Source organism: Thunnus thynnus, chromosome 3, assembly GCF_963924715.1.
Source record: "Thunnus thynnus chromosome 3, fThuThy2.1, whole genome shotgun sequence".
Taxonomy (NCBI): Eukaryota; Metazoa; Chordata; class Actinopteri; order Scombriformes; family Scombridae; genus Thunnus; species Thunnus thynnus.
Genome location: NC_089519.1, coordinates 25,196,588 through 25,224,173, shown reverse-complemented (window position 1 = coordinate 25,224,173; position 27,586 = coordinate 25,196,588). Strand labels below are relative to the sequence as shown.

The 27,586-nt window shown below is 38.8% G+C and overlaps 1 protein-coding gene across 1 annotated transcript; it reads right to left on the bottom strand.

Annotated features, from left to right (window-relative positions):
* Positions 1–978: 978 nt before the first annotated feature.
* ednraa (endothelin receptor type Aa) lies at positions 979–12,555 on the bottom strand. Its single transcript, XM_067584965.1, has 8 exons — positions 12,255–12,555; positions 10,681–11,220; positions 8,704–8,831; positions 6,728–6,926; positions 5,028–5,180; positions 4,622–4,755; positions 4,203–4,311; positions 979–3,775 (listed from the first exon to the last, which is right to left on the bottom strand). Exons 2-8 carry the CDS (start codon positions 11,173–11,175, stop codon positions 3,638–3,640), a joined length of 1,356 nt encoding a protein of 451 aa, XP_067441066.1. The 5' UTR covers positions 11,176–11,220; positions 12,255–12,555; the 3' UTR covers positions 979–3,637.
* Between the last annotated feature and the right edge of the window lie 15,031 nt (positions 12,556–27,586).

Below are 27,586 nucleotides of genomic sequence, written 5' to 3'. Positions count from 1 at the left end.
CCCTCTTTCTCACACACATAGACACGCGTACACACACACACACAAACATACACACAAACATACACACACACATTTTTTTTCTCCCTTCTTTATTTCTCACTTTCACTTCCCAGAAATGCACAAATATGTTACATTGTAATATTATTGTTTTTTGGTTGGCTTTTTTACTCTCTGCTTCGTGGAACTACAACATGTTAGTGAAACCAAAGTTTTCAGGAATTCAGTGTTTCTTTGGAGTTGCTGGAAACTGATAGTGACATGATTTCATATTAGGAATATGAACCAGTTTCATAAAGTTTATGACCTAGCTCTGACTTATCACTAACCCGCTGAAACAAATAGCAGGCCAACGTCCGATAAAGCCGAGGCTGCTACAGTGTTCTGTTGGTCTTGGGTGCCTTTCAACTTTGTGTATGGGATTGCATGGTTCTGGTAACTGTCTCCTTTTGAGAGGGATAGAGAGTATAATCCTGGGTTAATGAGACTTTTGGTTACCACAGACTCAGTCTTGATGCAACTAATTTATTCAATCCTTTCAGACAAACAGCTTGTTATTGTAACAAAGAAACATTTGTTGAAATGCATTGCTATCACTTGCATTAATGCTTTTCAGTTTTCAGCAACTTCTTGTGACTCTTTCACTGACATTATGGCATTGTTTATGAAGAAAATACACGCAATCCTGCCCCATGTAAGCAAAAATATGACTCAGTCTTTTCTGTCCTTGATCCTCTTTTGGCAACAAACATGACAAGTGAGTTATATGTATCAAATTCCCACCGTCCAAGCTGTTCACATCCTCTCCACTGACATTAGCAACCCTTAGGGCTCAGTTGCCAAGCAGGTCACAGTGTGCTTCAAATCACTCCCAGACGCCTCTTTCTCACAGACGCAGATGAAAAACAGAAGGGGCCCCCTTAGCGTCCGGAGAAACCAATATTAGTATGATGGTGAAATAAACCACTTTGTTCCTTATACTGGAGATGGAAATGAATTTATTGGTATAAGCAGCAGAACTAACATGAGGTTAACGTGTCAAATCAATGAGAACATATATAAATTCCATTTTTCTACAGATTATTATGAATGGCTTCGATGGATAGTGGTAAAATAATACTGTACAGATATAGCCTATTTTTCTGTACTCAGTGTGCAAAACACTCCAACTAAAGAAGTGCAACTAAGTATACACACATCACTCACACAAACACACATGCTAACACATTCAAACACACACAGGTTTACATGTATTCACATATCAAATACTATAAGGCATTATAGTTCTTTGATAGCTGAGTATGATTTCCACATTAAAGGAAGAGTTCGACATTTTGAGAAATATGCTTAGTCGCTGTCGTGCCGAGAGACAAATAAAAAGATTAATGCGACTTTCATGTCCGTTAGATATGAAGCTACAGCCATCAGCCGCTTATCTTAGCTTAGCATCAAGACTGGAAATAGTAGGAAAAAGCTAGCCTGACTCTGTCGGAAGCATAGACTGCATATAAAGATGGACGTAGCAAGGTGTGACGTCACCCACTGGTTTGCATTGGAGCTGGTTTGAAGCCCAAGCTTTTCCATTTGGAGCCAGGACCTTCCAAATAAGAATAATATGCCTTTTACACTATGGAATGACGCCCCGCTACCTCGGACTGAAGCGAACGCTATAGCTTACTGTGGCCGCGAACACTACTTTAGCTAAATTGTGCTAAAAAGGGCAGGTTAAGTAACATTAAACTTACAGAAATATTGTGACAATAGTTCAATTCAGTGTGAGTCCCAGAGCCGGGGAGAGCAGCAGGTGAACCAACTGTCAACCACATCTGTCAATCAACGCTCACACGGCAGTCATTCTAGCCTACTATAAGTCTTGAAATCTTATTAATGGAGCAATCATTTCCAAAATGACCACCAGCACACTTATTAAAGCGTCTGAATTTAGTGATTGCGACCATCATGAGTCATTGAAAAAACGATTGAGTTAATATTTCTAGAGAAGTTGACGCTTTTTGAATGGGAGTCAGTTGGAACCAGCATCTAGCGTCTGTCAGTGGTATAGCACTTTAAGGTACTTCCACACTGGCTTCAGCCTAAAGCTGTGGTAGTTGCCGCTTGGTCCAAAGGTAATAAAATCCGTCTGTCAGCACCTCTAAAGCTCACTCACTCTCATTTGTGATTTTAGCTAGTTAGCTACAGCCAGAAGCAAACTGGAAAAAACTACAACTTGTAATTTTTACACTTTGATTTTGTGAGCTTTAGAGGTAGGTAGGGACAGATATGAGAGTGGCATCGATCCTCTCATCTCACTTGTGGCAAGAAAGCAAATAAGTATATTTCTCAAAATGTCTAACTATTCCTTCTTTACTTTATCCATACTACTACATCTATATCCATGTGGAGTGTCTGCTATCACTCAAAAACCCTTCTACCTCTGTCATTACACAGGTAATGTAGTCTGAGTAAAATACTTATTATTACTGCAAAATAAAACACTTTATAAAAGTGGACACTACACATATATATTCCATGGGTTATACAAGCATAAATGTCACAATAATTGTTGATTATGTTGGCAAAATTCACAGTGTTGAAGAAAAAAAAGCTCATTCCTGTCCACTTTTGGATCAGTGGTGATATCAGACCTGTCATAATGCATTACTTCATATTTATCATTTGCTTGACATGTGCTATGAAAACACAGAGTTGTACCTTATCCTGTCTAAAAATTACAACCCTGTACTTGATAACGTGCCAGTTTATTTTGGCATATTCTGACCGTGGACATGTTGTGAAATCTTTCATTTTAGGAATACTAACGGGAAGTTTAGTGGTTCATGTTAACATCAAGCAGAAAAGGTTATTATATCAAACCTAAGGATGAATCTTTTTGTTAAAAGGCATTTTACCTGTTTTACACACATATACCAGAAAAAGTTTTTGTTGGGCAGAAGAGCCAAACATCAAGCAACTTAACTTCAAAACATTCTTCTAATTATGCCACAAAGTAGCTCAATGAATAATGAGTGTGAGTAAAATACACTGTACAGACACTCGCATGTTTAATGGAAAATTAATTGATGCTCAAGTCAGTAACATGCTTTCCTGTTTTCCACCGTCACAGAGTAGCAAACTCCAGGGGACGGCGTATACTCATCTCACATCATTCCCTCTGACAGCGAGCAGTCTGCTTTTTCCTTCCTGTAACTTTGTGCATCCTTCCCAGAAGTGCTGCCCTTTACAGGAATAGCTGGCTTGGATACTAATTGAAAGTAATTTATAGTCACCGTTCAGCTGCATCCTGTCAAAGGGTCCTCCTCCTCTTTATTCCGCTCTGCCCCTTTTTTCTCTCATGCTACAGCGTCACTGTCCGTGGGTGTGGGAACACAAGGAGTTTGTTTCAGGAAGTTTGGCCCACTGGGAGGCGCGGGCAACTTCAGAGCACCAAATCCATTGTCTGTTCCTTTTAAGTCCAGTTCCTATGCCATTCCTGCCAGGCTCACGGTGTGGCTTCAGTGGTCCTAAGGATGTGTATTTATTGTCTGCTTTTTATGTAAATATTTAGTGGTGATCAGTGGTTGCATTTTAGAAGCTTGCTGGTTATATTTAAAGAGCTTAAAAATCCTCCTCAGGTGAGTGATCAGTCGCTGTCTTTTCTGATGCTGCGGTCAGTGTGGTGGTTGTTGGGCTCGGGGCTTTTACACTGGATACTGGTACCATTCATGGGTCCGATGCTGCTCAGCTGGTTGTCGGAGTAGCACCAACAACACAAACACGACTTGAAGAACATGTGAAGAGAGGAAAGAGAACATTTTAACACAGCAGTTCACCAAAAGGTTTTCCCGTACGTGCAGCTATCTTCTCGTTTGTTCCTCCCCCACCCCTCCCAGAACTTCTTTAACGTGCAAACTCGAGACATGGTTTGTCTCCAGCCCAGGTTCCTTTGACAGACATTTGCAGTGTGTGTGACCTCAGCCAACAAAATGAATACATAAATCACCAGGCTGCTTTTACATGTTGCTCATGGAATGTCATTGCCATCACAGCCTGTGAGTCATGAACAAAAGCCTAAGTTCACTATTTGCTTTACTGGCCAGACTAAATCAGAAGAGTGTGTGTTTGTGTGTGTATATGAGACATAAAAAAGTGAGCGTGCGAGTATGTTACATTGATTTATAGCCATCTGTTGTAGGGAAGTACTATACCTTGAAGCAGTTCTTGAACTTCTTGCTGACAAAGTAGAGGATAATGGGGTTTATGCAGGAGTTGATTGTTGCAAGGTTGATACTAAGGTAGTCCAGGACCAAAAGGAAACTGAAAATAGAAGAAAAACTCATTGTAATAATTTTAAATAGACCAGTGGTAATTTAAACTTTGGATGCAGTTTCAGCAGCATGTGCAGTAAAAGTTAACACTTAATTATGGCAACATCAGCCTGGTTTCTGCCAGGTGAAAATGCTTTTTTTCAAAATTTAAGAAACACATTTGTCATATTGACCTGTATGCATTTTAGAAATGTTTTTTGAGTGTGGCATTGGAACTGATACTTTCTCAACCCACAGAGAAACAGGTGAGATCCTAATCTAGCCTCTTTGAATAACATTTGTGACCACCAGTAACTCACTTGAACAGCTCACAGCGCGTCTCATCATACGAGCGGTAAACCATCTTCTTAAGGATCCTGCTGAGGTGCAGAGGGAACCAGCAGAGGGCAAAGATGAGGACCAGACAGAAGACCGCTTTGGCCACCTCCCTCCTCTGCAGAGAGAAACAACAGATTTCATACCACCATTAGAGGAGAGTTTAATTTAATTAGAGTTTGTTTAATGGAAGGTTAGAGGTTAAAACCATGGAAGACACACTTTTGAAAGACAGTATGAATTCATTTTTACACCATCAAAACATTGTGTAATAATAAATTCGCATCACAAATGTTCATGTTCTTTTAGTGAAATAAACATCTAACATAATGTAGTTTCATAAGTGTTAAGGGCTTATTATTGTGTTATTGTTTAGAAGTATTGTCCAACCTGTTTGAGGTGCTCACTGAGGGCTATCCGCAGGCTGCCATTCCTGTGGTTGAGCATTTCGCAGGTCATCAGAGTGTAGAAGACAGCGGTGCAGATCAGTGGTACACAAAAGTAGAAGCCAAACAGCCACCAGTCCTTTGCTTCCCTGTAGAACTATAGAAAAAAACATGCACACATGTACAGCCAGTTACTTTTAAACTTAACGAATGCATTAATTAAAATGTGGCTTAGTAGTTAAGAGTCTGAAGAGTTTTTTCAAAGTTACCCTGCCCCCTACTCCACCAATCTGGCTGCTCTGATGATGTTCCCCACACACATCCTCCAATTACGCTCCCACCTTCCTGGCCCTGCTTTAATTCAGAACAATGTGAGGCACTGCCCCCCCCCCCCCCCACACACACACAGCTATCTCAGGAGGGAGAATCTCTCATCTTAAATTTTGGCAAATTAATTTAGGCTTTAAAGTTCTAAATGTGACATTGGATTACAGAAGTAGATTTCATTTGATTTGGTATGATCCTAGTATTAAGAATCTATGCTTATGTAACTGAACCTGACCCAGCCTCTAAAATCTCCACCAGACTACCCCTGTACTCCGATGCCAATGAAGTCCATGTGAGTGCTACATGTGTGCTCTATTGTAGCAAGTCTGAAAACAAACCACCTCTAATTACGTTGCGTGTAATAAGGACATCTGGCTGTCTGTGGTTATGAAGAACATTGCAAGTATGCTCTTTAAACACATCCACAATTTTGAAATCACGCAAACCTGTCTGACTCTTATTACACAATGTCCGTGAAAATCAAAAACAAGCATTTGAAGTTTACAGATCCACTCAAAAGTTTGTCCATATGTGCAGAAAAAAGACAGAAAAAGTAGTTTGGGTGAGAAAATGTGCTATGGTGTTTCATTGCCGTTATATAGACCTAATAAAGCTGCTGGAAAGGCTGACTTAAGCATGGTGTTGCTTATATTTGAGAGAGATTACTCCAGTTTTGTGCATATGGAATAGATACGCACATGTGGCTCAGCTTGAGGCTCCACATTTCAGGCCTCAGTAATTGCACTTGGCCTGCAATCAATTATGTGCTCCAAGGATGTGAAAAAAGCCAACAATCACCAGTTAAGACTGTGTCTTGGCGAGTAAGTAGACTGGATTTATTTTTTTTGAAGTGATACTCCACTCCAAATCTTTCGTATCAAATACTCATCTCCTGGCACAAAAGGTAAATTTGTTGGAGTGGCACAACCTTAAGTATCACTGGGTTTCACTCTCTTTTTCTTATATTAATGTATTATTTATTGCCCAAGCAGGAACTGTTGTAGGTGATTGACTTTACTGTTGTATTGCTGCTCTAAAAATACATGCCCCTATAACCAAAATAGCACATCAGCATGCCAACTGGCCATTAAAACTACTCCCTTTCTCCAAACAAACGATGCTTTTGCTTTTAAGATGATGGAAATAATAAGCTGAACTTGCACTTTCACTTTAAGTAGTTCTCATGCAGATGCGGTTTTTATCTCATGAGTCCAGTAATGTTTTGTCTCTTTATTGCAAATTTCAACCACTTTTCCGTCCCAGTGCCTTGACACAATGTACTACACAGCACATTTTGGCCTGAAAACTATGTGACACAGAAGCACTTATCTGCAATTTTCTTATCCAAAAAATGATAAGAGAAGGATGAAAGCGTACCGTCATGAATTCAGACTTGGGGTTAAGCATGCATGTGCGTATGGATTTGTTTCTGTAGTTGAAGGCGACCATGTCGAAGCCGACAGCCTCTGGTACTGCCAGGAAGAGCGACAGCACCCAAATGGACACAATTTCAACGACTGTAAACAAAGGGATGCCAACTCCCTGCACTCTGCTCCAGGATGCAACAGCTCTGTACCTGTAGCACAGACAGACACAACGTCAAGTCATAACAGACAGAGTAGACATTAACTTGATTAGATTTGATTAATGTAATTGGAGGATCATGAGTTTCTGAATCAGGAGTGATTAAATGTATGATAAATGATCCTGAATGATACACAGAACTGAAATTAGAAGCTATTAATATAGAAGGAATACAACACAATTACCATGTAATGTCAATTTATTTATAACTGAAATAGAGCTGCAGCAGTTCAGTTGCTTTCAACACAAATCGGTAAAGTCATCATTTTCTTTTTCTCTCCAGACTGACAAAGCTCACAACATTTTCTTTATGCATGGCAGCACACCAAATACAACAAACTGCTCACTCAGCAAAGAATATCAAAATGTTAAGAATTAATGAAGAGAGATGATCAATTGTTTATTTTAAATATCTAATATTTATATTTTTGTGAAGGCTCCAAACAGACTGGCCCATGTTGGCAGAGAGGTCTGTCTGTTGGCTTGTGTTTCCTATGCACTGAATACTTGTTTGCTTGTTTGTTTCATTAATGGAAACCACTTGTCGAAATGTTTTAGTAAAATCCTGCATCAAGATTTTATGGCAAAAACAATATATTTTTCATGACACATTTGAATTTCTCTGTTGAACAACATGGCGACATTTATATTTTAGTAAGTGGTAATGTATCCACCTTTTTCTCTTCCTCCAACATTGAAAAGATACAAAAGAGACTTGAGTACTTTCATAATGCAAAACACACACAAAGATATGCTACACATTTCCTGAAAACAAATGGAGAGCATCTGCTCTTGAACAAAACTGTACAGCACTGCAGCCTGTCTTTTTCTCATAATAAAGGTCCTTAAATATGTCTAGTCGAACCTAGTCGAACCTTGAAGCCCATTCAGAGAAGGCAGGCGAGCTTCTTATCTCCAAAGTTGTGTCTGTGTGCACAAAGTGAGGTGGCACTGAGCTTCAGCACTTCATGATCATTATTTACTCATCAGGGAATTTCTATTACAGGAAATGAACCTGTCAGTGTACTCTATACCACTATCAAGGTAGAGTTTTTAATACTAAAATCATATATATAATTTACAGTGTGTATTTTATATACTTAATGTTTTATATAAAATCATTTCATTAAAGAAGTAAAGAGCATCTTGAAAACATCTCACCACACATGTTCTGCACACTGAAGCAATAACATACAATAAATAACTTTCCTAGCGGGAATACACAATTAGTACTGATTCCTGAAAGTGATCATTTCAGTTTTTCTGTCATTACATGGAAATTAAATCAAAACATTCATATCTTTGTGTGTAAATTAATCTCAACATCTCATAATGACTTAAATTAGATGAGAAGAATTTGTATCAAATGAGTCGAAGTCTAAAAACAATGCTCTGGATGGATGAACTCACAAGGCTCTAAGGCATAACAATCACATTTTCTGATTTGCTTTCCAACAGTTTGACTGCCTCTTTAAAGTTTTATGTAATAGTATCTGCTTTCCCAACAATGGAAAACAAAATATCTGAACATTGTGCTCCTGCACAAACAAGGTGCTGGCTTTACAAGACCATGTAACTTTAGTGGATAGCTGTTGTTTTGTTTAGTTTATGTCTCTGTGGAATGGTAAAAACAAAAACATGATACGTGAGAATGAGAAACACTTATGATGTGTAGGAGGTTACGCATGTATTTTTTTTTTTTAGAATACACAAAGCAAGATTTCTTTGCTCAAACACATTAAAGCAGTTTGGAGTGTGACGGCACTGACCTGTCTACACTAAGGGCACACAGGTTGAGGACTGTGATGCCCACAGAGGCTTTCTGCAGGAAGGGAACCAGCTTACACAGACACAGGCCAAAAGTACTGTCGTCACATGGCCAGCGTGACACCAGGAGCTGGTGGAAAAAAACACATAATTGTCACATCAACACGTATATCTCAAAGGAATTAAATCACATTTGTAACAAGATTCATTGTTAAACATTCATCACATCTATTTTAATAAAACTTTATCATGAAATCACTGTCTGGCTTAGCCGAGGCATCAGCGCAGAGTAAATGATTTTAATGAGGTAATTAGTCTTTACGAGTCTTTAGGGAGCTGACTATTAATCTCATTTTTGTTACCGAATGCACGCTGACCATCGTTTAAACCTATTTAAGGCAATTTCGCTGCAGATCGAGGCACATCAAAGACCTCTCAACGTCATCTTAACGTCAGCGTGGGTTTAGTCCGACATGAAGCATATGGAGCTCATCAGCTGATAAAAGTTTACACAATGCTTGCTAAACTTTCACATCTCCTGCATCTCAGAACTTACAGCTAAAATTTAAAAACAACCCACTAACAGCCACTTCCACTACTTCTTCAGATATTACTTCCTTTTATAAAATTAGTCAAGATCACGTGAGTGGAGACCTTTTGTTTTTCCACCACAGTGGTCTTGGCACTCTTCTTTCAGTAGGATATAACCTGTGTTGAACAAGTTTCTCAAAGCTGTAACCAAAGGAAGAACTTCATGCTGCTTCCTGGCCCTCTATTGTTTACTTGTGTAGTTTAAGTTTCCCAGGAGCTCAGAAGAGCAGGAGAGAGGAAAAGGAGTCCACGTCACTGTTTTTAGTGTATAAGTAGCTGATTATTTTTGGAAACACTGTCATAGCTTCGAGGAAGTGAACAGGGGCCTTCACGTGGTTCCAACATCAAGAACGTGGCTCTCTCTTTGCGCATAAACTGTTCCCCCAGTAAGATTATTGTTTCCTTTCTGCACATGTGTTGCTAGGACTGAAAAGTCACCATGCCCTCAAAGTCTCAAAGTTAATTCTAACCAGGTGGCTTTCTCATTTTTCTCTTGCACGATGTTCTCAAAAGATCAGGTTGACTGATCACTTCATTTTTCCATTATTTTTGATTATTGTACTAAGCATGACACGTTTTACCAGTGTAAATCATCCCAAGACAGGAGCCTTTTAATCATAATTTATCATCATTAAATGCTTTATAATTAAAGGCATATTCTGTAGTCCTACAGTAAACAAAAGGGTCACCAAAACACAAAACTGAAACAAGTAATTCAGATTGATTGATGAGTACAGTGATTATCATTAGACAACTACTATACAGTATATTATTAATGTTTCCTGATGTTGTTGGAGGTTTGTTTACATCAGTAATGTTTGCAAACACTGAATTAAAAGTATAAGTGATATTTTTTAATTCTGATCAGCTGAGAAGAATTCCTCTCACTTATTTGGTTTAAAATTTGTGGATGGGACATTGATGAAGAATTTAGTTGAAAATTCTCAGTGCTACTCAAGTGATTTATCTCACTTGAGTAGCACTGAGTATTTTTTTGAAAATAAAGCCTCTAGATAAGGGTCAGTGACTAATGTCCCAGGTCAGCACAAGGCCACTGGCATGTGTGACTACAGCATAATTCTTGTGTTTATTTAAGCAAGCTATATCCCTACTCCTCTCATCACTAATCTGCCCGCACCAGGAAGATAACGGCGTCCAGCTGATTGCACTTTCCAGTCTATTTGCACACTCTCTTACACCCCTTCCCACTTCCCCCCCATTTCCCGTCTGTAATATCCCACTTTATCTCTGCGTATCACCTCCATTGTTGCTGCGTTTCATCATATCAGACCTGTTACTGAGCAGCTTGGCTGTGTAAAATAAAGTTAAGACTTTGTTTAAACATGCATCAACGCAGTCAGATCAGTGCAACATCAGGAAAACTGTACCTTGTATACATTGATGGGTATATCAATGGTTATGTAGATAAGGTCCCCGAGTGCCAGACTGGCAATGAGAGCATTGGGCCCGTTCCTCATGCACTTGTGCTGGTATATAATCCTCAGCAGGGTGGCGTTGCCGACCAGGCCCACCACAAACACAGTAATGGATATTATGGTGTTGATGTATTTGAAATAGGCGCTAATAGAGGTAGTTTCAATGCACATTGGATGTTTTACTGGCGTCTTTATGACAGATTCATTTGAAGAGCCAGATCCCACGGCTTGTGCGGCAGCCCCTGGGGCCCCCAGGTGGAGGCTGGGCCCCGTGCTGGGACTGATGGTGCTGTAGAATCCTGGAGACTGGAGGGTGGAGTGGACGAGAAAGCCCGGGAGAGAGTCCTCTTCTGCTTCAGCTCTGTTTATCTGGCACATTCCTCTGGACGCCATACAGACCATTAGCACCAACATATGCACAGCTGGGGTGCCCATTATAGAACACATTCAGTGCTTTGATTTCACTGATTGAAAGACAGTCCCGGTATATTGCTGGTGAGAAAAGAAAACAAATAGGGAGAGGAAAATTTGGTTATTTTTTTTCAGACAACGCACTTTGGAAAAAAAAATCTGTAACTTCACTCACTGTGTCTGCATTTTGCCTCCACTTAAAATGTAAACAAAGTGGAATATTTTCCGTCTGATACAAGAAAGTTTGACAGCATTACTGTCCCACTGTTCAAAAGCTGTGAGGAAGTTTTTACAACTTCTTTAAGACTTCAAAAAGGCTTTGCCAATGGGGCACAGATGGGAGATGCCAAGATTAGTTACAGTCAGACAATAAGGACGAGGCATCAGCAGAGCGCGTTGGGCATCTCTTTGGCTCGTTTTTGGAAGATGGTGCAGTCGGCTATGTCTTCGTGTCAATAATGCTGCCGCTGCACTGTGAGGCTTGATGTGCTGTTTTGACAATGAGCCACTTGCGTGGGTTTGCAAGTGAATGATTTCCTTAGTTTTGCATTCTTCCTCTGTTTCTAATTTAGAAAGGTTTAAACATGTGGTTACGAAACAAAAAGCTTCTTTTTTTTAACATGAAAGAATTGCTGCAGGACTGGTTTCCAGTCAACTGTGCAATGCAAGAATGAAGGTTAAAATGAAAATCAGATGAAGAACCTAATCCACTAAACAAATACGCACTGATGCCTTTGCCTCTTAGTGTATGAATATGCTCAGTTTCTTGTAATGAATTTATAGATATTTTCACCTCCTAATAAGAAAAACAACAAACTTTCTGGCCAAAATCAGAGTAATCCACTTCACAAAACTCCTGGTAAAGAGCAGATAAAGTTTCAAACTGTCAGATCGATAGTGAAGCCCTTTTCATCATGTCACAGTACAGGCAACTCTTATAGCCCAGAGTTCTTCCTGTTCAAAGTCCCAGCTGTCACCAAGTACACAAAGAACTATTTAGCAGCCAGCCCTTCAAGTAGCATCACAGTTTAGCATCAGCATGACACTGCTGGGATCTGTGACAGCACGCAAACTGATCTATCCATAAATAATAAATACGTTTGGTTTTCACCTACCGCTTCTAAAATGTCTGCCTGGCCCCCTTGGAAACCGTCAGGCAAACTTTCGGCTGAAGCCCCCAGACATCTGTATCACATCACATGAGTAATTAACGCACTATCAAAGCCGCAGCGTATCCCACTTGGTTTGAGCAATGCACCCGTCTGCTCTGAGGTGCCTTCGCATTATGGCTCAGAGTTTCCTGTGGAGAGTTTGCAGTATGTCTGAGTGAGTGTGTGTGTGTGTGTGTGAGGTTTTGTGTATCTCTGCATGTGTATGTGAGTGTGTGTGTGTGTGTGTGTGTGTGTGTGTGTGTGTCAGAGCACCAGTGAGACACTTTGACTGGGTGGGATAGTAAATCTCCACCTCCCTTTGGTAACAGACTGGGCCCCCTTTGGAAACATCACCCCCCTCTCTTCTCTCTCTCAGAAGCACCGCCTGCTGACAGCCATCTCCAAGGCACAGCAGCACACACACACACACACACACACGCATACACACAGGGGCAGGGGCATCTGGGAGCCCGACGCCCCTCCAATCTGCCCCTTTCCTTAAATCCCTCCTACCTTCTCTCAATCCCTCTCGGAGTCACATTATGTCTCATATACATTACATGCAACTGTTTCCTCACACGAAAAGGCAACATAGATTAGATTGAAGGGAGGAAGGTACGAGGAAGTCAGTGTCCATGTTGAGATGTTATGTTTCTTTCATTTGAAAAGTGGGTGGGGGGGGGGGACTCAGCCTGCCGTTACCTCTTTCAGACCATGTGGGTTGGCAAACTACATCACGCTTTCTTACTCTTATTACATAAAGCAATTAAGCTTTTATTTTAGCTAGAAAATCAATCAATCAATCAATCAAGTTTATTTGTCACATGCAATCATATTAGGTACAATCACAGTGAAATATAATCCCATCAGTTCCTACAATTTGTGCATTAAGAAGAGTTTAAATAGAAGAAATAGTAATAAATATATGTGTATGATTATGGGAGGGTGGGGGGGTGGGCAGTCTTAGGCAGTGACCTCATTTAGGACCTTAGTGGCCTGAGGGTAGAAGCTCTTCCTGAGCTTCTCAGTGCTGGCCTGGTGTATCCGGTACTTTCTTCCTAACCACAGCAGGGAGAAAAGGCCATTATCCAGGTGGTTGGCATCCTTAATGATTCTCCAAGCCTTATTGTTGTAGCGCCCAGTGTAAATAATAATAAAGGTGGATAATCACTGTTTGGTTAATGATAAGGTGAAGAAAAGGTGGTTAAATCAATTAAGTTGCCAGATTTAGGAATGTCGAGATTAAAACCTGGAAAATCTGATAAATCGGTTTTCTTTTCGTGCAAAACACAAAGCAGACAAACAAAAAAAACAAAAACAACACAACCCAAACAGACAGTGCCCTGCATGATGACTAAATTGCTGCATGACGGAAGGAGACAGTTCAATGCCAAGAGAGAAGAGTGCTTCTACATCAATGTCCATTATGGATTCCAAAATGGACCATTTATCATGATGCGTGCTAAGAGCAGGAAGAGAGCTATCAAAGTCACCATGGTCTGTCTTTCCCAGTGCCAAAGAGCTGAAACAGCAGCTGCTTAAAGAGGTAAACCACTCAATTAAGAAATGTATATGCAACTACTCTTGCCATGCAGAAATCCGTACGCTGTTCGTAATGGACAATACTCCCCTGAATTAATTGAACAAACAATAGATAAACCTAGATTTGGCCCATTGACAATAGAATAAATTTCAAAATTCACAGTTGTCCCTGGGCACTTTTTCAGGTACCTTAAAGGCACCTTAAACAGTTAACAGTTAGTTTTTTCGTGATGGTGCACACTGTGACTGTGGATTTTGGGGTCAGAACAAGTTTATCTTTTATGTCTGACTGTATTTGTAAGTGTTGGCTGTAGAAAGTAATCAGTTATGAACAGAACTTGTGTTATTTTTTTTACACATGAGAATATAATAGTATAATAGTAGAATATAGTGTTCAGCTTAAACACTATACGGTGAAAGAAAGAGACATTTGGGAAAAGTTAGAAACATGCAAAGACACACTCTGATTGGCTGTGGCCCTGAGACCTTCAGTGTCAAAGGGCACTGACTGAATATCCTCTGAGATGGCTTGGTTTTGTGTTTCTAATCCTTTATTTTTTTCAACCACAGAGACATTAGTTCCCTTGAACTGCACACTCTATCTTTAGTTACAGGCTTCTTTCCTTTCCAATAAGTGCTCCAAACTAAATTACAAAATATGTGCTTTGGCAACTCTTCCAAAACAACAAATATGAGTGTTTTCATATCTGCTGGCCGTATCATAAGGATGACATTGTTCGTCAGTACATTTCAAAAATGTATATGACCATCATAAAAATGATTCATACAACCGCTGTCAAGATTTGGTCTGGGTTAGGCACAAAAACCACTTGGTTAAGGAAAGATCAGGTATTTAAATAAACGCCTTTTGCAGCTGTTCCTATCTGGTGAGGACAGTAAAATATAAAAAGCTTTTTGGATCATGCAATTATACTGTATATTTCATTATGCGGCTTGCAGAAAAACATGTTGATGTAGAATTTGAAGGACATAAACAAAATTACATGAACCAGTAAACGTAATTCTTTTATTTTGCTGTGATACTTCAAGTTGATTTTGGAAATTTAAATAAACATTTTATACAATACCAATCATTTCTAGATTCTATATATCAAGCACTGAATACATATAAAATTATATAAAGCCTTTTCCCATAAAACAGTGCCTAATACTTTTTCTATAGACTGAATAGAACTTTTATGGTTCCTTCCCAAAAATATAGGTTCAGTGTTTATGGTTCATTTGCAGGTAGTCAAATGTGACTTAATTGGGTAATGCCAATATTTACTGCTATTTAAAATTAAAGGGATCGTGTTTTCTTTAATTGTAGTCATGAATATATCATAGCTTCTGAATTAGTTATGGTCAGCAGTGGTGAATATTTAATTTATTGGGATTTGATTTGCTGACGGCATCTGATTTCTTACCACCCCCCCTTATTTTTTTCCAAAGTCCCTTGATTGTTGGCAGCTTCTATGACATTTTAACTTTTGAGGGGGTAGTAGAGTCTTTGTTAGTAAATCCATTAATATATAAATGATGAAACCTTTACCTGCTCCCAGTTGCTTTGGCTTTCATGTTGTTGTTGTGTTGTTGTTTGGATCTTAATCAGGTATTAATGCCATTCTGTCTGAACTCAAAGATGGCAGGCTGCCTGGTAATTCATATGCTTGTTCTCTGATGGCATCTGTCGAAGTGTGCTCTCTGCATATTGGTACATACCCTATGGGAAATTTCAATCCAGCCCCAGACTGAGTGGGATGTAAGCAATTTCTTAACTGGGACACTTGCGCAAAAACAGAAAGAACAGAGAGAGAGAGGAGGGAGAGAGAGGAAAAAGAGGAGGAGAGAGAGAAGGGGAGAGAGAATAGGTTTGAGGCCAATTCTACTGTGACAAGCAGTGACAGAGTGAAAAGGTTTCATTATACTGCCTGGCTTTATTAATTTGGGACATATGTTTCATGCATACCAAAAGTTACAGCACAAGAGAAACAGAAAATGTATACTGTGATGGAGGAATTTTCACGATAGCCTGACTAGTGCCAACACTTGACTTCATCTGAGATTAATCACTATAATATTAACAGACTATTTTAATTGGAAGGAGGGAAGCTTTGTCAAAGCACTGATGATGATATCTGATGAAAACAGCCTGTGGAGAAGACTGAGAAAGAATTTAGCTGTTGTAAAGTTCCTGCAACTTTCTTCATGGCATGACGACCTCAAGGTATCTGAAGGTGTATGGTTAATTGCAACTGACAGAAGGTTATCTATTGTACAACTTTAGTATGATAAGTCTGCAGAAACAGTAAAGTCGGCTGTTATCAGCTGATTATGTGTCTTCCTAAAGAAGTCATAAAACACAAAGCATGACAACAATCACAACTGCTTGCATCAATATTTTTTCCTGCTTTTACTCATCTCATTAGAGATTTAAGTTTTGCTTTAATTACAACATAAGGTCAAATTCTGGCAATACACACAGTACATGCCATCACTCCATAAGACTAACATCTCAGTATTGAAAAGATAAACTATTCTGGCTGAAATGAAAGAAAATACATCAAGTTTTTAGTTCACAACACAGAGATTATCCATCGCACAAACTGGAAGTGGTACAGCAGAGCATATAGGACCACACAGCACAATATATAGCCTATAAAGTGAATTTGGATTGCTACTATTAACGAGTCTTTTGTCAGTTATTTCACTTCATCCCCCACCTGAGGAGCCACAGTAACAGGGGCTTTACATTTTAACATACATAGCAGTGTGTTTTTACTTGCGGATGTCATATCTTCTGAATTTCATATCTTAAAACTGCACTCCAACCAGACAGCACCTTACAATTCCCAAACTCAACCACCTCCAAAGGATGACTCATGTATCAGTGCTTCCAACTGAAATTAGAGAGGAGGTAAGGTTGCGTAAATGGCAGAGAGTGACTGCCAATTTGGAAATCTTTGTGTTGAATACAGGAAACATTTGTAGGAGATTAAAAAAAATTGCTGTAGTGTGGTGTTTGTTAACTTTTTACTAAATGCCAAGGGTTTAAAGGATGAATCCTAAGACTTCTTTGGAACTTTAATGGTGGTGTTATGAGATAGAGGACTGCATTGGGATTGGAATCCTGTGGGTCCTGCCAGACCCAGCGCAAATCTCGTGGGAGCCGGTAATTTTAACTTTTGGGTGGAAGTGGGCGGTAGACGGGCCTAGTATTCTTGTTAAAGGATTCCTGTGACATCTTAGGAAATTACCTTATTCACTTTCTCACTGGGAAGTAGATGACAAGGTCAATATCCGTATTATCTCTGTGCGTTCAATGTTAGCATGACACTGGAAGCATGGGGAATGCAATTGCCATCTCTGTCTAAGTTGTCACATTACATATTTTATCTTGTATATTCAACATGTGGAAATAAGATTCAAGACATTGTTTAATTTGCAGGTAGTTTACACATTTGAGCTATTTATTGACCGATAACAGCAGGGCCAGTGATTGCACACGGGCTTTTAGATAAACAGAACCCAGCTGACTCTTGGATGTATTAGTGGTTAGCTTTAAACCTAATGACACATTGAAAGGCATGTTTTTCCTGTTTTGGCGGAGGCTAGCTGTTCCCCCCTCTTTGCAGTAAGTATGGTGACCTGGACCAATCTCCCTGCTGACCGCACAGAGATGAAAGTGATTTGTGATCTTTTCATCTAACGAAAGCAAACATATATTCCCAAAATGTTCATAGTATTCTTTAAATGTTGTTATTGTGACCAAACAATTAAGTTACACTGTGGGAAGAAAACTGTTCAATAAATTAAAGTAATGATATTGTGTTATACTATACAACAACTACACAATGGTGTCGACTAATTACTGTAAAGTGAAAAGCTGTTGTCCAGGACTGAGTACACTAGCCGTTCTTAGTAACTATTAGCTAGTTTCAAGTAATTTACCAAATCAGGTTTCAGAACAGAAGAACACTTCCCACATCTATTTCATGAGACAGGTGCGTAGGAGAGAGATGAGTGGATCAAAAGTTGCAAACAAACTCTCGCACACTGTCTAACTTGCAATGATACATTTATTTGCAACATTTTGGTGCTAAACCTTCATCAGGCAAATGGTTTGTGACAATGAGAAGCCATCTTAAATAGGGAGTGCATGTAAGCCTGCAACCAATCACATTCCCCACGTGCAATAGGAAGGCATGAATACAAAACATCAATTTACTATATGACATTCTCCATTATCATACATAGAGCTAGAAAAGTAAAACCCTCTATATAGTAACAATAATAAATGTACCTCAAAAATGCTTAAATTAAATGGGTAGATTACTATAAAATAAATGCTTAAGGCCCCAAAGACTAAACTGCATTCTCAAAAAGATACATTCCCAAATATTGCAGGTTACATTTGTAGATGAACCTGTAGGGATACATTTACATGGCATGTGAAAAAACAGCATCAATAAATAAATAGAACCATTCATAATAAATACAACACGGCCTGACAACATTCCAATGGGCAAACTGTATGTATACATATGTTAAGTAACAATAATCAAATTTACCTCTACTCTATCAAGACTGCATACATTAAACTGAGTAGGTCCCTATAAATAGATCATACAGGCCTCAAGAGAGAATTGCAGTCAAAAAATGCACATATTTAGCAGGTTACATTTGTGGATGAACCTAACATACCATATGGAAAAAGTTTACTTAGAACCCTTCACAATACTAACCACAATAGACATCAAGGCCTCAAAAAAATTATACAGCATCAATGCACACATATGTAAATGGACACAATCAACAGGTCACATTGGTAAAAGAATCTGATAATATATGTACATATTCATATGTATCCAGGAATGTCTGGAACTGGACAAGGAACCCCTTGGATTAATCATTAGCTGACGTTAGCTTTGTCAGCTTATGCAACAGTTCTACTTGGCAATTAGTTGGTGTAAATATTTAGGTACAACTAAGAACTAGTTTGTGTGTTGCAACTGGTTTGAAGTTTGAACTTAGGAGCAGCTTTTGCAACCGGAGGATAATAATTGTAAAGCCATTTCTCGTGACCCAGACTGTAAGAACTTTCAACCCTACCTCTTTCTATTTATTTTCGAAATTACTGCTGCAATATACAGACCCAATCCTGGAAGTGTTCACAGGCTAAACACAGAGCTCTCAGATGACAGGGTAACTGATAGTGGGGTCTCTGACATGGCAGTTACTGCCTAGACACATTCCTGCTTACAATCTGGCTCTTGTTGGGCGTACCCTAAAAGCACTGATAAACGTGAGAGAGTAAGCCCATCTCACTTTGCTTTCACATATCAGAAAGCCCATGAATGTATGCTCAAAATATCTGGGACATATTTATAACTTCATGTCTGTCAAACCAGCAAACAGGACTGTTTTGAAGGGTAAAAATCAGCTATTAGACATTTTGTGATGTTGTATTTTTTAAACATTGAGATATCTGTATATATTACAAACACATAGACTGTATAACTAATTTCAATCAGGTTTTTGTAAAGCGCATTCAACAAAAACACCTCTTCTTAAGGTTAGTAATGACATTATGATGGCTGCAGATGATGGGAAATGCTCATTATTGGTGTTATTTGACTTCAGCTCTGCTTTTGATACCATCAATCATGATATTCTATTAAATAGGCTAAATCAGTTAGTGGGTATCTACAGGTCTGCCTTGGATTGGCTCTTAAGATAAGAGTATGATTGCACATCCAAACTGAAGAGGTCAAGTGCTGGGCTGAAAGTAAGCAAATGTCAAAAGAAACAGCTTGCACACTGCAGGGCTCCAATGTCCACTTAGAATTTATTGAACCAAAAAGATGTTTGGAGTTTTGGGTCACATGACTAGATCATGTGACTTGCATTCATGTATATATTTAAGATGGTGTTGTGTCACTTTAGTCTGATGAAGACCAGTAGTGTTCGAAACATCACTTTGGTACAAAAAATTCTAAGTGGACATTGGAGTCCTGCAGTGTATTAGTTGTTTCTTTGTTTTTTTTGGATTGGCTTTCACCCTGATAGGAGTTTTTTGGTGCCTGTGGGTCAGTTCAAGTACAGCGCCTCTGTCTTGTGGTGTCCCACAGGGTTCTGTCCTGGGCCCTATGTTGATCTCTTTATATATGCTGCCTCTTGGACAGTAGTGGTATCTCTTATAATTTTTATGCTGATGATATTCAGTTGTATTGCTCTTTTAACCTGATGAGAGTAACCAATTGTCCATCTTAAACATCTAAATGTTTGGATGCCATCAAGATTTGGATGGCTGACAACTGACAGAAGCTCTTATAACTCTCTTATAACTCTTATAGCTCTTATAACGTGTTCAGCATAACCTTCAAAATTTAGGTGTCACCTTTGACACCTGGGGACAGGGCTTTTTCTGTAGTGGCTCCTCTGCTCTGGAATGGCCTGCTAGAGACCATTAGACAGGCTGAGTCTGTTGATGCTTTTAAGATGCACCTGAAGACTCACTTTTATTCTCTGACTTATAACTGTGGTTAATCTGTTTTATTTCTGTCTGATTTTTGGGTTTTAATTTGTGCCTGAAAGTGTGTCTATTTTACTCTTGCTCTCTTTACAACTATCTGTTATGTACGCATATGTCTTTATGCTTGTATGTGTATACATACGCTTGTATTTGTGAAGCACTTTGGTGCAAAACCTGTTTGCTTTTAAAGTGCTATATAAATAAAAATAAACTTAAACTTAAACTAAACTTTACCAATCCTTGTCCTTTGATAATCATGTCCGCAAGCTTATGCACTCATATTTTGCTAAATTAAGATTTGTGGTGACCAAGGTTGAGAAAGAGATGATTATTCATGCTTTTATTTCTTCTTGTTTAGATTATTGTAATGGTCTTTTTACCTGTTTAAATCAAACTTCTCTGAACTGTCTCCAAACTGTCCAAAATGCAGCTGCTCAGCTTTTAATTGAAAAAACAAGAGATCACATATCAATTTGATAAATTTTATTCTCTCTGCACTGGCTCCCAATTAAAACTTTGCATCCATTTAAAATACTGGTGCTAACCTACAGAGCCTTGCATGGTCAAACATCCCAGTATATTGCAGACCTCCTCCTCCTTTATATGCCCAACTGGGCTCCAAGGTCTGCTGAACGAAAATTACTGGCTGTCCCTCAAACCGGTTATAAAACCCGAGGTGACTGTGTTTTTCAAGCTGTTGCACTCAAGTTATGGAATGCTTTCCCTTTATCACTATGATCCCCAGCTCCCTGGGACATCTTTATGAAGCAGCTGAAAACCGTTTTTATTCAGACAGGCTTTTGGTCAACTTGTCTGAATAGTGGCTCCACTTTATTTATTGCTTTTTTTTTTTGGCTTATTTCCTTGTCTGTGTTTTGGAACTTTTGTACTTGTTTATGTGCCTCTGTCCTCATTTGTTTGTTGTTGCTATGATTTTAACTTGTCAGCCCTGCGCTGTTTGTTGTCATTGCTATTTTTAATATTGTCTGTAATAGTGTATTTTTCATCAATGTAAAGCACTTTGTGATTTTGTATCTGTGAAAGGTGCTATACAAATAAACTTTACTTACTACTTACTTACTTATTTCATGTGACCTTGTAATTAGTGTGAATTTGTTATGATGATATTGTCGTAAGTCACTCTTATAAGTTTCGCCAAATTATAAACTGCTGCTGAAGCTGTGATCAACCTTTCTCACTTCTTACTTCAAGCAGGTTGGATTTGAAAAACATCTGTGTACAATTTGAATGTGGCATGCTACTTGTAAACACAGCTGTGAAGACCAAGTGGCCAAAACTGATGATAACAATCCTCAGTCAAGAGAGACTGATGGGGTTTCCTTGGTGGAACTCCAGATGTAATTACGTTCAGTCTCATTAGGTGATAAAGATCTGATATCAGACAACAGTTTTAATGTATTTCACCTTGTAGCTACATCCATCTGTTTGGTAAGGGCAGACTTTCTAAGAAGCGATTCTGATAGTAAAGAAAAGCATTGTAAAAACAAAAGGCAACTTAGCTGATAAAGTGTCAGATGAAACATCTCTGTTTTGAACTACAGGTGACTGTGTGGCTGGCCTGGCTGCAAAGTTGACATATGTATAGCATGTGATGGCAGTCTGTCAAGAGGTGGCCTCCTATCCCCTGACCCTCTGCATGCTTTCCCCCAAATCTGTTCCCAACTGTCCATCACATCCAGTTGTTATTTCAATTGGACCAACCTCCTGCCTTGGCCCCCCTCCTCCCTCCAGAACACTTAATCCCTCAATTTATTTCCCTTGATTGCAGGCAGTGTTGTTTTGTGCTTTGATGTAGGGCTTTTGGCCAATTTGTGTCCCTCTGTTAGACAGACTGCCTTATGAAACTACTGAATAAAAGGACTTTTTATTTGAAAACCTAACATTTATAAAAACAAACAAACAAATGAACTGGCATATCAGTGTAAATCCCAAGGTCATTATCTGGTGCAAACCATTTTAAATGTTGGTTTTAAATAATAGCGTAAAAAGGAATCCAGAGCCATTTTGTGCTATTATGTTTGCTCCATGACTACATGGCAATAAGGGATACTGCTTTAAAGAAGTACCCTGAATTATAAAATTCAGTACCAGGTTACTGAACTTATGAAACTCACTATGATACTCCAGCAAAAACGCTTTGGACCAAAGATCTGCCATACATGGATGCTTTAGCTAGTGAAACATAATGAAGAGCAAAAAATAACTGCCAAAAATAGGGCCACTGTGGTCAATTCATACACAAGGGTAATCAACCTTCTATTTTTGTGTTATGATGGGTTAATAACAATTAGGGTTGTTCAAGCAAAGTCTATTTTTAACACATGCGCACATGCTCATTGTATGTGCTGCACCTGTCAGAGTAATCAGACCATGCATGCACACTGTGGAAGTCATACTGTATATTTGTAAGCTTAATTTATGGCAAAGAACCCCATTGAATTGCATTTTGCAGATTTCAATATTTCTAAGTTAAAAACTGTTGTTATTGTCAACACATGCCATGAAAAGACCAAAATTAATAATGCATTAATCCTACTAACAAGTATTGTCTGATGCAGCTTATTTCACTGTGACATCTCAATTGTTGTCCAAAACCTATTAAAACACATTAATGAGCTCTTGCATTGGGTGACATGTTCCTTCATTACCATGATTATGGGCCAAGAAGTCCTCCAAATTAAACAACAAGATAGGTTGTTCCATATGTTGGCCCATGCACTCCAGAATGACACAAAGAAACGTTTTCTGATCTGACGCCCATATCAGCAGTAATTGGCAGGACAACATTATTTGTCTGTGCCTCCAAAATACGTTTATGATGTGACAAGTATGTGGATAAGGTCTGGTTAGGTTTAGGCACAAAAGCCCCTTTGTTAGGTTTAGAGAAATATCATGGTTTGGATTAAGAGTACTATGTTCTTAAGGTTAGGGGACCTTTGTTGTCATAGCTACAGTATTGAACATGTGGGTAAGGTTAGGGGATGATTGAAGTCACTGACTCAAGCAGCTTTGACTTGCAGTTGGAAATGAGAAACAAACGGTGATCTCTCTCGTGTTAAAGTCTGAAGTTTTGTTGACCCATTCATGCATCCCAACCTTCTCCCTATGTGGACTTTGAAAATAATGACATGACCTGATGTCTTCCTTTGCTCCAGTCATGATTACTATTGCCACTGAAGGGCTTCAATCGCTTAAAACGTAAATACCGGTATGTTGTTTTGGGGCACTTACATAAACGACTGCTCCTGTTGTTTATCTTGGAAGGACAATATTTCATGGGCACAGTTGTTTTGTGTCAATCCAACATATGCCATCCTGCTGCTGTAAATACTCACTAGAACACCTCATGTGTATTAATCCATTGCTGAAAGTAGTCCCCAACAAATGCATTATCTACTCCTGAATAACTTTTGGGTAACTTTTGCCAAAAATTACAGTGCCCAGCTGTTTTAGGACATTACTGTTTGCTTTTTTAAGAATTAAACTAAAACTAAACTTTAAGAGTTAATGTCTTTAGCTGGAATCAGTGGGCTTGGGGCTGAGTGCCACAAACAGGGTAAAGAAATCCAAAAATATTAATAGAGTGACTAAAACATTGTTTGTTGTGGTCTTTTCATGGAATTTGTTCACAAAAATAGAATAATATCAGGCTTATCCCTTTAAGGCTGTTGAACTGTAGCACAGATAAACCATATTCACCAGTTTTCTTGATGAAAACACCCGAAACAAACACACAGACAGATAATCAGTGTTCTGAATGTTTATTGACATCTCATGTCATCACATTGTCAAACAGCTGCAGTCTTGCATACTGTGGTTATCTCGTAATACCGTCATGCATGATGCATTACCTTTCCTGGTTTTATTTTGTTTATCCTCCACGTTGATTAACAGACTGCAGGGATTTCCTGGCCTCATCTAGCCCTTCATACTGTATGACCTCCTTCTGAGTTTCACTCCTCCAGCAGACTGGGCCGTAACTCCCTGGACCTTATCGTTCTCCCTTGTGTGTATGAGTAAGAGACAAAGAGGGGGGGTGTCAAAGGTTACAGGAGAGAAGACTGACACCATCTGGCAGTGATTACGTCTCTGATTAGAGGCTGAGATATCATATGTGACACGTCTTGAATGTCTATTTGTCTGTTTGTAGTCTGTGTATTCTGAACATGTTAAGTAGATTTATATTCTCATGATTAATGAAGGCCTGTGTTAAGAGACATTGGAGAACACTATGTGAAAATGTCAATTTCCTTAATACCCCACAGTTTAAAGATCAGACACAAGGCTAAAAAACAGTTAACACAAATCTATAATGCTAAAGAAAAGATACTGCCTTTGATGGCCTGATGTGCCAAAATATCTGGATAATCACACTTATTAGCTGTGATCGCTGTGATTCATGGGATATGCATATCTAAGCACCACTCAGATCAATTAGCCTCAAGCACTAAACTGACCTTTGACTTCTATAATGGGACCCTTATTCAGCCTTGAGGGTCAAAGGATACTTAGAGGCCCACCTGTGTAGACAATTAAATCCAGGAAGCTTTTCAAACTGAAATACAACACTGAAAAGGTCATTTTCAGCTGATGGGCAAAATTGAGATATTTGTTTATATCTTTATTTGAATAAGTGGTAATACTTTACAATATGGCATACTTTGAAAGGGTTTAATTATCTCTCTCTTGACCAAGTAAACAGTTATACTGAATCATTTATAATGCTATATAGATAAGTATGCAGTAATACATACACAGAAATATATACATGGAGCAATCCGCAACCCAGCACTGTCGCTGTTAATCCAAGAGGCACAGTTTTTCAATTCAATTCAATTTTATTTATATAGTCCCAGATCTTAACAAACGTTATTTCAGGGCAGTTTTCACAAGAGCAGGTCTAGACTGTACTCTTTAATTTAGAGAGACCCAACAATTCCCCAAAGAGCAAGCACTTGGCGACGGCGGCAAGTAAAAACTCCCCCTCAACAGGAAGAAACCTCAAGCAGAACCAAGCTCAAGGTGGGTGGCTGTCTGCCTTGACTGGTTGGGCCACTGGATCACCCCTCTCCATAATCCTGCAAAGCAAACCGCAATAATTATCAAAATTCTGCCACTGACAGTACCCCCACTATTTAATTAAAGTTTAACCTATTTTACTTCATTCCACACACCTCATATATCTAATGCATCATCTCTACTGTTCACTGTTCTCTTTCTCTTTATATTTATGCTTTACTTTCAACTACCAGCTGCTTCCCCTCCCACACAAACATACATAGACACACAAGCACACACACCTTGCTGAGCTCTGTTGGCTTTTATTCCAGTTCTGTTTATTTTACTTTATTCTATTTTATTTTATTTCATTTTAATTTATTTCTTATACAAAAAAAAACAACCTTCACTAAGCCTTGGTCCCATGCTGCCACCTGGCTCCTCCTCATGTTTATGGACAGCAAAGGGCACAAGTCCAGAGCTATCCACCAGGTTCATGAAGTTGGTTGGTTGGTTGGTTTGTTAACTAACTAACTAAATAATAACTATGCAGTAAGTGGTTATAGTGCATAAATAAAAGCTTATACATTGCCAGGGTTGTGAGCTCACATTTGAATGAAAACTTCCTTTGCATCGACATTTATTAACATTAAAATGTATTAACATCAGTAAGTCACCAAAATTAAGTGAAAATCCTTCACTTTTAAAAAGTGGCTTTTTACAATTTATAATTACTCATCAAGTCTGCAGTTTAAGGTGTTAGGACATGATTAATAATGATTTGTACTGTATGTTTTCTTCCTTACAATAAACCATCAAGACTGTATATGTAAATTCTAATAAGTCATTAAAATAATGGAAGAACTTCCTGATTAGCTTAAAGGAGGATTAATAAATTTTTAGCCACTTGGATTTAGCAGAGCAAGCTGTAAACACAACATTGATGTATTATTACACGATAAAGTTGTTATGGAGAACATGTTAGCAAACAATGGCTGGAACACTCATCTAGCAGACATGGAGCAACATTATCATTCATTTAGAGTCGTATTTTCCTGTCCACCCAAAGAATGAAAGTTCAATATTCACTGCTCTGTCTGACTCACTTTTGACTCAAGCTGATAGAGTTGGTTTGCTTCGTCCTCCCCTTATCGCTCATGCAATCAGTCTCAGTGTAGAAAGACTAATACTGACCAAGCCTCTCACATTGACTGGTGTTTCCTTTGCTTGATCATCAAAGCTGAGGAAATGGGCACTGCCAGGCATGCCAGGGCAGGGCTACAAAGCAACTTACTGTATGTTCGGAGATACGGGTTATTGACTTCAGGCGTCATGCTTTCATAATGCCAAGGTCTCTCAGTTGAGTGTGCTTCTCTGAGATGTTGACGTCACTGGGTTGATAAAGACTGATGATAGACACAACTTAAACCCTTTCTTATATATGAAAACAATCAATATTTTGAGAGAAAATGTGACAAAACAAACCCCCCAAACAATCAAAAAATCTGAAAATCAGGTTTCAGGAGATGATCGTTTAGCATGTCAGAACTAGACCGCTGCTAGGTATCATTGCTCCATTGTCTTAATAGCATTTGGGGGAATTTTGGTAATGGTTTGTTTATCTCATTCACACCTCCACTAAAATATCATAAAACAGCATGCTATGACGATAGATGTTAAAGTTTCAGTCTAGTTTCCCAACAGTTGGACTGTAGCAAGCTTGAGAAATTTCTTTTCAAGAAAGTACAGTCAGGCAGCCAATGTGTCAACACTCATGTGACTCGCAAAGGACATTCATTTTCACAAAGTCAAACTAGTTGAGTGCCAGAATAACAGTCTTCCCGAAAACCACAGGCAGACATCATCATCATCATCATTTCCTGTGCTTGTTTACATGGAATGTTCTTCCAGAAGACAGGGCTGCTGTATGTGAAACTGTGATTATTAGAAATGTCAGTTAATGGCTAAACTCTTATCTGTTCTGCTCACACTACCCTGTAGTGAATTAGGACATTTCAATAATCACTCAAGCTATGGTTAATCAACTGTATACATACAACCCAAAGACTTAATATTGTTGTATTGAAAAACAAAACAAAACAAAAAACTCCAGTATCAGATTCCTGCAACAATATTGAAAATATTGTTCTGGTGTATCTGCATCTATTGTGTATATCTGAAAAAACAACATATATATATT